Raw genomic sequence first — 13,434 nt, 5'->3', positions numbered from 1 at the left:
GGTCCTGCTGAGTCTGTTCTGGGCCTCGATTGGGTGGGTGTCTGTCAACTTCTAGGCTGATAGGTTGTTAGGATTCTAGCCCATTATTCTTCTCAGAAAAGCAGCTACATTATCAATCTAGGGAGAGCAGGCTTTTTCAGTTGTTTGTCCTACAGAAATATCTGATCTTGCTTTTACCCGCCTTTTGGGGTTGGGGTGCCACTGTGTCTGAAACAGCCTTAAACAGCCTTCATTCTTTAGTTTATGGGGCACCTGTTTTCTGTGAGATAACCTGCGGGGCCTCTGGGTTAGAAACTCCTTCTACATGTTAGTTCCTTTCTTTCTGGGATCTAACAGTTCCCCCTTTCATCTGCTTGGCAAATAGAGTGAGGGGTGATCACCTTAATCTATGCCAGTCAGACTCAAATTTTTCCTAAATTCTTTCCCCAATTCTTTTATTTCTCCATTATTCCAATAAACAAAGGTTTCCATAGAATTTTTCAGGGATAAGGAATAGATACTTCTGTCCACTATTAAGGCTTAGCCGGAGTTACAAAGAATAAAGACATAATGTAGGAGTCCCAAAAGAGAAGTCTGTTGCTTTTTTGACTCCGGGGGATTGTGGGAGGTGAAGGAGAGCAGAGAAGCAGGTAACAAAGGGATAATTGGGTCCAAATTTCCCTTCTCTATACTTTGGCTTGGAATAGGGCAGGTGGATTAGTGGGAACATTGAGGACAAGGCTCTGGAATGAGATCACCTCTTGGGCTGTCCCTGCCCCCATCCTATAGTGTAGCCATGGCAACTGGACTGCTTGGTATCATTGGGCAGGGGGAAGCCTTGGAATTTGACACCCTCAAGCTTCCTTGGGATCCTGAGTGTCTAATCAGACCCAGAGGTGGCTGAGGGTCTGATTGGAGAGCTTGCTAGAAGAGGCCACAATACTAGGGTGAGGTAACTGGCCTGTCCTTGTTTCAAAGCCAGCATGTGCCACAGTGAATTGCTGGCACTTGGCAAATGTTTATTGAATAAATAAGTTGGGCTGTATCTTCTTTTGTGTGTGTCATATGAGTGTCCCCAGTTCTCCAGACATCAGCAGTCTCCCTTCCCTTGAATATCCACAGACTATCAACCACTGCCCTGTAGGAAATCCATTTGAATCCCAAGTAAATGCTGATGTATTCCAGTAAATCCACCCTGCTGCCTGTTTTGCTCTGAATAGCTCAGCTGCACCAGGCTTTGGGGTTGGCTATGGCCACTTCTTAATCTCTTCTCCCAGCTGCTATTCTTTTTCTAGGCCATTTTGCTCCAGACATCCTTAAGATCAGCTAGGACTGGCTCCTGCAGACTCCAAACTCAGTCCTGGGTTTGATTCTGACTTGGAAAGAAGTCAGGACCACAACCTGAGATGGCCATCAGCATGTCCTCTAGCTCCTCCAGGCAGGTTTCCTCTCATGTGTTCAGCTGGGAGAATGTGACAATTTTCTGGAAGCTAATAATCTTCCATTTTCTTTGATGATCTATCAAGGAGCCTCACAACCCAGCTGGGGCATTAAGGATGAGTCCCCAAGGCTTCTGGGAAGGTGTTGCTGGTCTATGGAGGATAAAAAACGAGAGAGGACAGGGAGGGAGGGAAATTGGTGGGAAGAAAAAGAAGGAAAGAGGAAAAAATATTACAACTTAACTCAACTTTAGAATTCTCATTTCTAAAAAGTTCATTGGCGATGCTGACACTGCTGATTAGGGAACTACACTTCGAAAACAATCAACCTCAATGAAAACCAGCTTGGAGACAGTGCACCCCAACCTGACACACTGTTCTGCTGTTCACAAGGGGTAGGCAATTCTGCTACCTACAAAGAATCTTTTCAGCCAGCAGCCAAGTACATCTGTTTGTTCATACAATAGCATGACGTCCAACAAATCCCTAAGGAAGCTAATGAGCAATGAGGATCTAGTTCTCGGTTGTCTGTCAAGATAGACATCCATGCTTGTTAGTGAGCTTGTTCCCTCTGCCAGGCTCTGTGGCCAGAATAAAGCACTTTGTCATGTAGCTGGTAAGGGCCTTCCTTCATGGTATTGGGCCAGAAAGCCTAACCAAGGCATGTTTTCTTGAATAGCACATATTTACATCCCATTAAATAGGGAGGGCAGTAGATGGTCTTTCTACTCTCAGAATCCCATTTACTTCCACCTTGATGATGTGGAGGACAGAAGGGGATGCCTACATTGTGCAAAGGCTGGGATGTGACGGCCGCTGCTCCCGTTCACCCATTTTATCAGTATTTGGTCAGCCATGACCACAGTCTGACCCTAAACGGAATGCTGTAAGTGGGACCAGGGGACATTGATGCAGTGCATCTCGGACCTGTTTCACGGCTAGGCCTGTATACTGAATCAGGCAGGGTGTACGGTGAGGGCTCAAGAAATATTAGCTGTGTTTATTATGCGTATAATTTTAAAAATATCCTAATCATAGTCTGGGATAGAATTCACAGCCTCCTTCTGGGAGGAAATTAGCATTCCTGATAAATGCTTAAGCAATCTGCTGATAAACTTTTACAAGATTAAGACCTCTTAATCAGCTGCCCCATCACTCAACTGGTTAGCAGACATTTTTTGTCTTCTATCCAGTTTAATAATGAGTATCCAACCATTCTCTTTTTCTGTGAAATGTCTAACAAGAGAAAACTGTTGTCTTGGTTTTGTGGCAAGCTTGAAATAAAATTTTGGCACATCCTTATGACTAATTCATCTGAAAAAAAAATTGAAACAGCCATTATGGTGATAGGACATTAAAAAAAGAGCTAACATCAATTAAGGGCTTGCTCTTGCTGGGTGCTATATGAAAGACTGCATAGCTCCGCTCACAGATTCTTCATCAGGAATTGGGTTGGAAGAGTTCCATTTTACTTAGAAGATGCTCAGAGAGGTGAAGTGACTTGCTCAAGATCACACAACCAGTAAGCAGCAGACTGGGGTTTTGAACCCAGATCTGCCTGAGTCCTGAACTGGATCTAGCAACATCTACACTCTTCTGCCTCTGCCAAAGGAATTGTTTGAGGAGATGGAGAGTGGGAGAGTCCCTGAGAGAGGGACAGGTATAGCGTTGTGAGGGTGCAGAGGAGGGAGAGGGTCCTCCTGTGTGGGGGCTTGAGAAGAAGCCGTGGAGGAAGAGCTGGCCCTGGGAAGAGGGGCTGGGGGAGGCACACATGAAAACAGTGAAGGGCATGCCTGGAGAAGCCCCTGGATGGTCAGAGGCAGAGCCAAGAAGCCAAGCGTGTTTAGAGGAGGTCGCGGATGCTAGAGCTGCAGCATTGGTCCCCGATCCTTTTAATAGGGAGAATTCTACTTTCTCCTTGAGTGTTGTGGACCCTATGAGCTGCTAGTTGGACTTCCATGACTTGGGATTCAGAGAGCACATCCCAGTTCCATCACTTACTAGCTGTGTGACCTTGGGCAAGTCACTTCACCTCTCTGGGGTCAAGGTTTCCTCATATGAAAAATGCAAGTAATTTGAAACCCTCATGTATTGCTGGTGGGAAAGTACAATGGTGAAGCCACTGGAAAACAGTGGCAGTTCCTCAAAAATTTCAGCATAGAATTGCCATATGACCCAGCAATTCCACTCCTAGGTATTTATACAAAAGAACTGAAAATGGGTCCTCAACCAAATGTTTGTATGGAAATGTTCATAGTCGTCCTATTAACAATAGCCCAAAACTGGAAACAATACAAATGTCTATCAATAGATAAATGGATACACAAATTGTGGTATATCAATACAATGGAATAGTATTCAGCCATAAAATGAAATGAAATATTGATACATGCGGCAACATGTGTGAAACTTGAAAACATGCTAAGTGAGAGAAGCCAGACACAAAGGCGCCATGCCTGGAATTGACAAATCCACAGAACCAGAAAGTAGATTAGCAGTTTTTGGGTTGAGATGGGGGGAATGGCAGGTGGTTAAAGAATTCAAGAGAAAAATTTAAAACATGATAAAATAAAAGAAAAAGATTGTTCTGGCTATTGCGTGGAAACTACTCAGCAATAAAAGGGAATGAAGCACTGATAACACACAACAATGTGGATGACTCTCAAAAACAGAATGCTGCATGAAAGAAGCCAGTCACAAAAGAATACATACTGTATGATTCCACTTAAAAGAAGTGATAGAACAGACAGAAGAATCTATGATAACAAAAAGCAGATCAGTGGTTGTCTGGAGCAGATGTCTAGGGAGAGTGGCTGTGAAGAGGCACAAGAGTACTTTTTTGGGGTGACAGAAATGTTCTTTATCTTGATTACAGGGTAGTTACACAGGTGAATACATGTGCCAAGATTCATTGAACTGTACACTTGTAATGTGTACATTTCACTGCACATAATTTATACCTGAATAAAGTTGAGTAAAAACAGATGTAGACAAGAGAAAATGTGAAAGTGTCTGGAGCCTAGAGTTGTGGAATACATCCACTGTATTTGTGTCCAGACTTGAGATGGTCTTGCAAGGCGACTAAAGAAGGGGGAAACATTCTGGGCAGGGGAAGAGGGGCAGACAAATATGGGAATTCGTGTGACGTAAGAGGAGGATAGCGGATTCCTGCAGAGCTAGAGTGCAGGGCTCAGGCAGGCTGGGGTAGTGGCAGATCTGGCTGGAGGGGTCCACTGTAGGCAAGGCGGGCGGCCTGTGCTGCCAGGCTGAGTGACCGGATTTCGGAGTCAGATAAGGGGGGACGAATGGAGGGTGTCCAGGTAGAGAGAGGACTTGGAGGTGAGGGAAGCTCCTCTGGCCTCCCTGGAGAGGAGAGCTTGGAGGAGGAAGAGATTAGAGGCCTGGCACCAGTTCTGCTATACTCAGGCCAGAAATAAACCTCAAACAGTTTCACAAATCACTTTCTCCCCATCACGAGTTGCTGGAAACTGGGCTGCCCCAAAGCCTCCAAAGTGTGTCCCTCCCAGCTGGACCAGTTCCTCATCTGACCCCTGGTGTTGTAAGCACCCCAGCCTCTGCTCTCACCTACAGAGAGATTCAGACTGATGTTCCCCAGGAAAGAGCTGAGGATCAGGGTGATGTCCAGACTCTACCGTGTGGTGATGGCTCTCTTGCTGCTTGCAGAGGTCTCCAGCTTTGGAGAAGAAACTTCTAATCCTGGGATTGTGGCCAGGATCACCAGAGAAGGCCTAGAATATGGTAAGGGGGCTTGGTTGTTCCTTCTGGTGCCCCTGTTGCCCAGCAGACTGGAGTGGTAACAAGGACAAGGGCTCCATGATTGGGGTTCTGCCTCTGCCTGGCTTAGAAACCTTGGGTGTGTCACTCTCTGGGCTTCTGTTTCCCCCTGTGGAGAATGGGAAGGTAAGGATGGGGCTAGATCAGCATGTTTCCCATTCGAATTGCTGGGACCCATGTTAATATACAGATTCTTGGAATCCATCCCTAAACTGACTGGAATTTGGTCTGAATATCTGTATTGTTAACATATGGCCTAGGCAATACTGAAAAACCCTAGTGTTTGACCAAAACTGCAGTAAGTGATTCTTCAAAAGCCTTGTCATTGCTTGCAAAATCCTGTTGAATAAATTAATAACAATGATTGCCATTTATTTAGCACTTTGAGTTCATGAACTAATTTAATTCCTCAGGCTCAAGTTGGAGCCATTATTATCCCCATTTTATGGATAAGGAATCTGAGGCTCTGAGTTGTTAGGAAACTTGCTTGAGATTACAACTAGAGTAAGTGGCAAATCCAGGATTCAATCCCAGTCCATATGATTCCAAAGCCTGTTCACCCGACTGTTATGCTAAGCTGCATTCCCCTAAATGAGCTAACTCAAAGTACCTTCTCTTTATTGCCAGCCCACCGTCATGGAGTTGCCACCCTGAAGAATGAGCGTTCCAACATCAAGTTGCCTGATTTTTCAGGACTATTCTCTTTCAGTTGGCTTGGAGAAGTGAGCTATGACTTCCACAGGTGAGGTCTCTGTTCTCCAGCACAGGGACAAGGAGGAAGGATGGGGGCCTAGGGTTGTGAAGGAGTGTGATCAAGAGTTGGGATGGGGTCATCTCTCTAAAGACAGAGGCATCACGGTCAGCTTGTCTGGGGCTTCTGGAAAGTGCTATATATTTGCTGGATCAGCAGGACAGAAGGGATACCCTTAGAAACCATTTGCCAGTACATTGGTCCTGCAGAGACTCTAGTCCTGGATTTTTGCTCTCCCAGGATCACCGGATACTCTCCCAGGGTCAAGCGAGCGGGGTGGACAGGAGGAGCTACAGGGGCAGAGGTGACAAAGGAGAGAGGAAAGTCCTTGGTCTTGGAAGGTTGGGGTAGACCTGAAGGAGGTAGAGCCTGAGCAGACCTTGAAGGAAGTGGATGAGATGATCTGATTGTCCTTTGTGGTTTAGATCAATAAATTTGAAAGCAGAGTGAGAAATTGCAGGGAACTCCATGAACTCATTCAGCGGACTGATGTGCCCCTGGTTTGCCTGGAGTTGACAGTCAGCCTTCCTTCCCCAGCCTGAAGATCCATCACTTTGTGGTCCAGCACTCAGAATTGGAACTACTCCCGCAGCGGGGTGTGGGAGCTTTTCTGTTCAATGACTACGTGTCTCTCAGTGGGATGTGGAAGGTGAAAAAGGCTTTCATGTGAGTAGTACTTGTGTTAGAACATCTGTCAGCCTTGGGCAAGAGCGTGTCCTCCCACCCTCCACTTCCATTCCTGGGTTCTCAAAGTCCAGTGTATTATGGTAAGTGGGTCTGACTATCTCTAACACTTTCATCACCTGTAAACGGAGTTAATAATAGCTTACTTCAATAGATGCATTATGGATTAAATAAAATAACTGAAATAAGGCATTCAATAGTGTACCTGAAACACAGAGAGTACTCAAACATTGGCTGCTTCTACTGTGATAAACTGAGGCTCAGGGAGGATACACAGATAGCTAGTGGGGACTTCGGAGTCAGACCTGGGTTGGGGTGTTCTTTTGGATCCTCTTCCTGGGGCTGCCCCTGATTATACAGCCCTTTGCTTCTCATTTCTCCCAACCAGGTCTCTGGCGGGCTCCTTTGATTTGAGTGTCGATGGCATTATCATGTCGGTTTCTTTGAACTTGGGCAAGGACCACTTTGGACGACCCACTGCCTCTGTGGGCCACTGCAGCAGCTCCATTGGCCGGGTCAGCATTGATATTTCTGGAAACCTAAGGTAAGTGTACATTTGTGGAGATTTTCAGAACTGCCTCAGCGTCCAGCCAAGCCAGATGCACCTGATAAGGCATAAGAGTGAGATTTTAGGTCCTTCCAAGTAGGTGATGTCAGTGGAATGGAGAGAAGGAACGTGTCCAGGCATGTTTAGGAGTTTGGGTTGGATTGAGGAACAAGAGGAGGAAGGAGTCCAAGAAGCCTTTATGTAGTCCTTGACCCATGGAAAATCTCTTACTGCTTCAAGCTTTTGAACTTGCCTCAGTACAATGGGTGTAGGAGAGGCCAGATCAACACTCCATCCAAGCTTTGGTCTCTATGGCAACAGCCAGGGAGCAACCATCTGTTTGAGACTGGGAGCTGGGCACCAGGCACCAAGGTCCAGCCAGGATGTGGGTCTTAGGCTTGCTCAGGGGACAGTCCTGATGCTTTCTGCAGAATCCCAGGAAATGCTTATGTCTGGTTCTGTCACATTAATTTCTTCAGCACAAAATTAGGGAAGGAATCATAAGCATAGAAAAATCCAATTAACTTACGAGCTGAAAATCAAAAAAAAATCCCAACCTTAAGCATGTGTCTAATCAAATTTCAAAAGCAAACCTACATAGCTGAGCATTCAGTCAGCACTGAATGGTAAAGAAGACTTCATGGGAGAAAAAATTTTTCAACAAAAATAATTCAACCGACTTAGTGCCCTTATTTCCCCACAACCTCTAACCCTCCCCACAGGCGGGAAGGCCCATTCTGGGTCATGTTCCCGTGGAGTGGTGGCTGAAGTGGGTTAGTCTCACATCAAAAACTCCGTGAGGTTAGAAGGCAAGGCTGCCGTGTCACCGCTGTCCCCTCAGTGCCTGTCACATAGCAGCATGCTCTATGCTGTATCAGCTCCCTAGCTTTTTTCACTTAATGACGTATTTAAAAGTAATTCCACATCAAAACACAGGACCTTCCTTTTCAAAATACTCCACTATATGAAGACATTACAATATATACAAGAAGCCCTCCGTTCATGGACTTTTAGTTTAGTTTTTATTTTTCTAGTCTCTTTTCTCTAGTCTTCTGAGCGTACAAATAATGCTACAAAGGCTAACCCTGTGTGTAACATCATTTTGTAGTTGGATGAATGTATTGCAGGTTACGTGTTTTGAATGGAATTGCTGTCAGAGAGCATATGCATTTTGTATTTTTATCTATATATCAATGAATTGCCCTCCAAGAAGGTTTGAGGTCAAAACTTTGCCCCTTCCCAAGATTTTTGACCTCTAAATTTATCCATGTCCTTTAAATTACAAATAGGAAAGTACTATTTAGATGAGATGTTTAAGCATTAAGGGACTTGATTGGCTCACATGACTATTAAGTCCATGGTTGGATACAAAGCTATCACTGGATCCACCAGTGTCACCAGGAATCTCTCTATCTTTTGGTTCTGCCTTTTATCTCTGTTAGCTTTATTCTCAGGTAGGGACCCCCATCCCTAGAGTGGCAAAGATGGTCTCCAGGAGCCCAGGCTGAAAATCTCAGCAAAAGAGGAAAGTGGTTCCCAACAGCTACAGAAAACACCCTGAGAAAAGCTGTGTTGATCACATGCCCATCCCTAGACCCATCAATTGGGATGATGGTTGGCTGGGCTATGGTCTGGTACCCACCCTTAGACCTAGGGGGACGGGTGGGGTGGCCTCACTTAACCATGAGAACTGAAAATGGGGAAGGAGTGGGTTTCCAAAGAAGGAAGGAAAAGGATGCTAGAGAAGTGAAATCCAGATATACAAAGAAAAGGCCCCTTCCTCAACTAGCCTACTCCCACTTACATTTCTGATTTGGAGAATACCATGACTCACCCTCCAGGGATTAAATTCAGCAGGCTGGGTCCCTTCTTAGAGGATGGGGAAAGGACAGATCCATGGCCAGCCCTCCTCACCTGAAATAAGTTAATCATTAAGTGTAACTTTACCCCCTTTGCTTTTTTTCTCTAGCTGGATGCTGAACCTCTTCCAAGAAAGAATTGAAAAGAACTTGAAAAATATGTTGGAACAAAAGGTAAACAAATAGATAAGCAGATTTGAAGTTAGCACACCATTGGCATCTACATGATTGATGTTTAGAAACAGCCTTTTCTTTTAAGTACATTGCCATTTGAATGTGCTTAGCAAAACCTTCTCATTTGTGGTGCAAAACAAATTTCAAGGCATTCCCAAGTTCCTATAGGCTAAATTAGCATTTGGAATCGATGGAATGTTACTTGACTATGTAATAGCAGATAAAATTGGAGAGATATGGAGTAGAAATGAGTTTGGATCCCACCCTCACAGCATTCACAAAAGTAAACTCCAGATGGTCTAAGGATTTAAATGACAAAACAAATCTTAAAAACTTTATGGAGAAAATTTAGTATATCTTGCATACCTTGAGCATAGGAAAATATTTCTTGAATAGGACATGCTAAACAAAAATGCTAACCACACTGCGAATGGCAGTGGAGACGGCCCTCAGTGTCACTCACCTCAGGAAAAGCCTTGAGGGTGGAGGAAAAGGGGGTCCTCATCCATTTCTCTTATATCTCTGGGCAAGGTGATGTGCCGCTGAGGCCTGTCTCCTCTTCAGCACAGTGAGACAACGGCCCTGACCTTGAAGTGTAGGTGAGGACCAGTTAGATAACTGCACTGAGTACCTGGTGCACAGGGTCTGCTCAGAACAGTCACCATTATCGCAGTTTCAGAGCCATTTCTCAGGTGGGTTTTGCCCCCCTGGAATCTTCCTGCCAAGATCACAAGCCCCACAGTCAGTTTGAAACTCTGTTTCAATCCCAGCTCTGCCACTGTGCTGGCTGTGCAGCTTTGGGTGACTGGCTTACCTCTCTGAGTCGCAGGATTCTCATCTGCAAAATAAGAATAATCATAGCACCCCCCTCGCGGCTGATGTGAGGACTGAATGATGTCACATCCATGGACGCTCACTAGTGCCTGGCACAGAGTAGGAGCCGGGTGAATGGGGCGAGGTTATTTTAATTGCCATCTGTGATCATCAATACCCCTGTGGGGCAGGCTGAGGCCAGGGGTGGGTTGTGGTCTCTGCCCTACAAATACAGGAGTGGGGGGTCACAGAAATCTGCATTCCATGGAACTGGGGGTGGGGAAGCCTGACCCTGAAGGGACAGTTCCAGGGGGTGTGGTCATTGGTTTCAGGCTCCACGGGATGATGGACAAAGCTCTCACTGGCTGTGCAGGAGAGGAGCCCTGGCCGTGGGATTTGGGTGTGGACGGGTGCTGGCCCCAGGGAGGACACACACTCCAAGCCCGGGGGCCCTGGCTGCCTGGACAGCGCTGGCCTCACGTGGCTCCAGGAGAGTCCGGTCAGTGCCTGTGACAGAGGGGCTCCTGCCTGCCTGGAGTGTGGACTAAGGCAGTGGATCCCAAAGTGGGGAAACTTCCCTCAAAATGAGGTTTGATATTAAGTGATGTGAAACCTTGGTATTAAATTATGCAGAAAACAGAATAAACAAGTGATTCCCTTAGCAGTCCTCTTTCTCCTCCTCCTTATGTCAAGGGAAAGTCTGAGTTTGAGACTAATGTGTCCTGAGCACTTCCCTTTGTAACAGAAAGCTGGCGGTAACTATCCAGGCAACAGCATCTAGCGACACATCCTCAGCGTTTCCTCAATTCCCCTGTTATATCCTGTGCATGTCAAGGGATACCAGTTCCCCATTGGCGAGAGTGTATAAAGTTTCCCAGATTTTCTTAAACCCATGTAATTGTTAGAGGCTGTTGGTGTAAAGTGAATATGGACTAAATAACTACAGGAGTGAAGCGGGAAAAGCAGAATCCTGAGGGTGGTGTAGGAATAGGTGAAGTTGGGAAACCACAGGACTAGGGGCTTCCGGGACCTCACCCACCCGGAACCCCAGGCCCCACCCAGGAGGAAGCTGGCGGCAGGCTGAGGAGTGGGCTTCCCGGGCTGACCTCGGGGCTGACCTCCCGCCTGGCTTTGCTTCGGGGCCCTCTGGTGGCCTCAGTCAGTACTGCCCGCAGACCAGGCCATACTCCTCGTCAGGCCCCTCTTCCTCCCTGGTGGCCTTGGCCAGGTAATGGCCGTGATCTCAGGCCTCTCTGAGCAGGAAAAGGAGGCAAAGGGGCTGGGGAATGGGCTGGTGGAGCCTAGAGTCAGGAGCTGCCTCCTGCCCCGGAAGCCCCTCCACGTTCTCCCCTCTGCTCTCTAAGAAACACCTATACGTGCTGTACCATGTGCCACGTTACCTGCTGAGACACAGAACTGAGGACCATGAGAAGAGCAGACCCGAGGGCAGTGTTGCCTGTACCAGCATCTGCTTTGAACGTGTGTGCCCCAAATTCTGGGGACTTAAGCTAGGCCTACCTGTGTGAGGCCAGCCCTGACGCGCCAGTGACCAGGTTCCCTTCCCCCTTCTCTCCACCCCTCCACACAGGCCTACAGGGCAGGGCTATGACCCACAGGGTCTGCAGGTGGGAGTGGGGAAAGGGGTGCCTTGCCAAGGAAAGAGAAGGAGCTCACCTGTGTTCTCACCCACTTTTGACAGATCTGCAACGTGGTCAGGAAGGCAGTAACCTCACGCCTGCAGCCCTATCTTCAGACTCTGCCAGGTTTGGAGCCCCTCACTTCCCTGCATGTCATCAAATGCCATGGTGCCCAGTATCCCAGGACCATCTTGCCTCCAGGGTCCTGGGAACCTTCCCCATCAGATATCTCTCCATCCTACAGAGTTGGAAATGGGGCAGCCACCTCCTTGGAGTCTGCTCTATGGGGGTGGTGGAGGTAGGGTTGTAGATGAGGGGATGAGAGGTTGCGATTCTGAAACCTGCCAGGAGAATGAGAAGGTGGGCTGAGGATTACAAAACATGATGGAATCTAGAGTTGGCCATGGTCTGGTTGCTTTGACCAAACCAGCATGCTCGGAACTCCCCGTGTAGGGTTAGGAGACCTCCCAAGCCTGCCCTCTGGCTGCCACCAAAACTTTTCCATCTTTACATCAGGTCAGGTCAGCCTGCCTTCTTGCTACTCATCAAAGGCCCTTCTGCTTCTCAGAATACTCAGCCCAACTGGGGGCAACAAGGCCTTGTATGGTCCAGTCTGATCCCCCACCCTGCCTTTGGCTTCATCTTGCATCCCTCCTTCACTTGTCCTTTGTGCTCCAGCCATGCTGGCACCTAGTAGTTCCTTTAAGATGCCATGCTCCATGTCCTCCAGGATCTCATAGCATGCTATTCTCTCTGCCAGGAATTCCCTTCCCCTACATCTACCCTCTTCACCCAGTTAACATCTATTCCTCCTTCAGTGGTTGGCCCAAGCAACACCTCCTCCAGGAAGCCTTCCATAACTACCTGTCTAGGTCAGGTACCCCCCGTCCAATCCTCTGTTGCATTGCTGCTCAATAATATTTCAGTAATTGAATGAATGCATGAATGAATAAACGAATGGAGCAATCTCTCTCCATGACCGAAGGCACCATTGATCAACCCCAGCCCCATTTTTATTCTCCAAAGACTCTAATCCATGTGAATGGAGCTCCCTGTAATTGTGCAGTGCACAACCTGTCCAACTGTGTTAAGCTATCCTGTTCATAACCCTGCATCTTTCCTGTTCCGCAGTCACCTGGATGATTGATGAGGTTGCTGGCATTGACTACAGGCTGGTAGGAGCCCCCTTAGTATCCTCCCAAAGCCTGGACATGCTCTTTAAGGTGAGAGACAGTGGGGAAAGGGCTTTGGAGCTGACGGCTGGCAGGAAATCAGCTCTGGCTCACGGAGTTAACTTCTCTCCTTCCTCTTCAGTTCATCTGCCTGTCAGTCCACATCCCTGACCCATGCCCTCAGTGGGCAGACCTGGTACTAGGCAATGTCAAGCAAAACCTATGACTGGGTCTCTCATCCAACATGGTAAATCTGTCTGGAGACCAGAAGTCCCAAGTTCAAATCCTGGCACCACCAATTTTGTGCCGTGGGACCTTGGGAGAGTTACCTAACTTCTCTGAGCCTCTGTTAAATTGGAATAATAATCATAAGCTTACCTCATAAGGTTGGGAATGAAGTGAAATGATGTGCATAAAGAGCTCGGCAGCGGCCTGGCACGTGTTAAATGTGGAAGGTGGCACTGTTGGTGCTGCTCCCCTCACCCCTTGTTGTAGGCTAATCCCCAGAACCTGGGACTATGTGACCTTATATGGCAAAAGGGACTTTGCATGTGAGGGCAACATAAGGATCCTGAGGCGGAGAG

The 13,434-nt window shown here is 47.2% G+C and overlaps 1 protein-coding gene across 1 annotated transcript in view; it reads left to right on the top strand.

The window, feature by feature from the left end:
- The first annotated feature begins 4,924 nt into the window (after positions 1–4,924).
- LOC119516101 (lipopolysaccharide-binding protein-like) overlaps positions 4,925–13,434 on the top strand; it is a 31,331-nt gene continuing 22,821 nt past the window's right edge. The window contains exons 1-7 of the mRNA XM_037812287.1: positions 4,925–5,177; positions 5,841–5,955; positions 6,502–6,630; positions 7,037–7,192; positions 9,165–9,228; positions 11,741–11,804; positions 12,810–12,901. Of these exons, the coding sequence (XP_037668215.1) occupies positions 5,024–5,177; positions 5,841–5,955; positions 6,502–6,630; positions 7,037–7,192; positions 9,165–9,228; positions 11,741–11,804; positions 12,810–12,901 (774 nt within the window). The 5' untranslated portion in view covers positions 4,925–5,023. The remainder of the gene's footprint in view (positions 5,178–5,840; positions 5,956–6,501; positions 6,631–7,036; positions 7,193–9,164; positions 9,229–11,740; positions 11,805–12,809; positions 12,902–13,434) is intronic.

Source organism: Choloepus didactylus, chromosome 19, assembly GCF_015220235.1.
Source record: "Choloepus didactylus isolate mChoDid1 chromosome 19, mChoDid1.pri, whole genome shotgun sequence".
NCBI lineage: Eukaryota > Metazoa > Chordata > Mammalia > Pilosa > Megalonychidae > Choloepus > Choloepus didactylus.
This window is presented reverse-complemented; position numbering and strand designations above follow the sequence as displayed.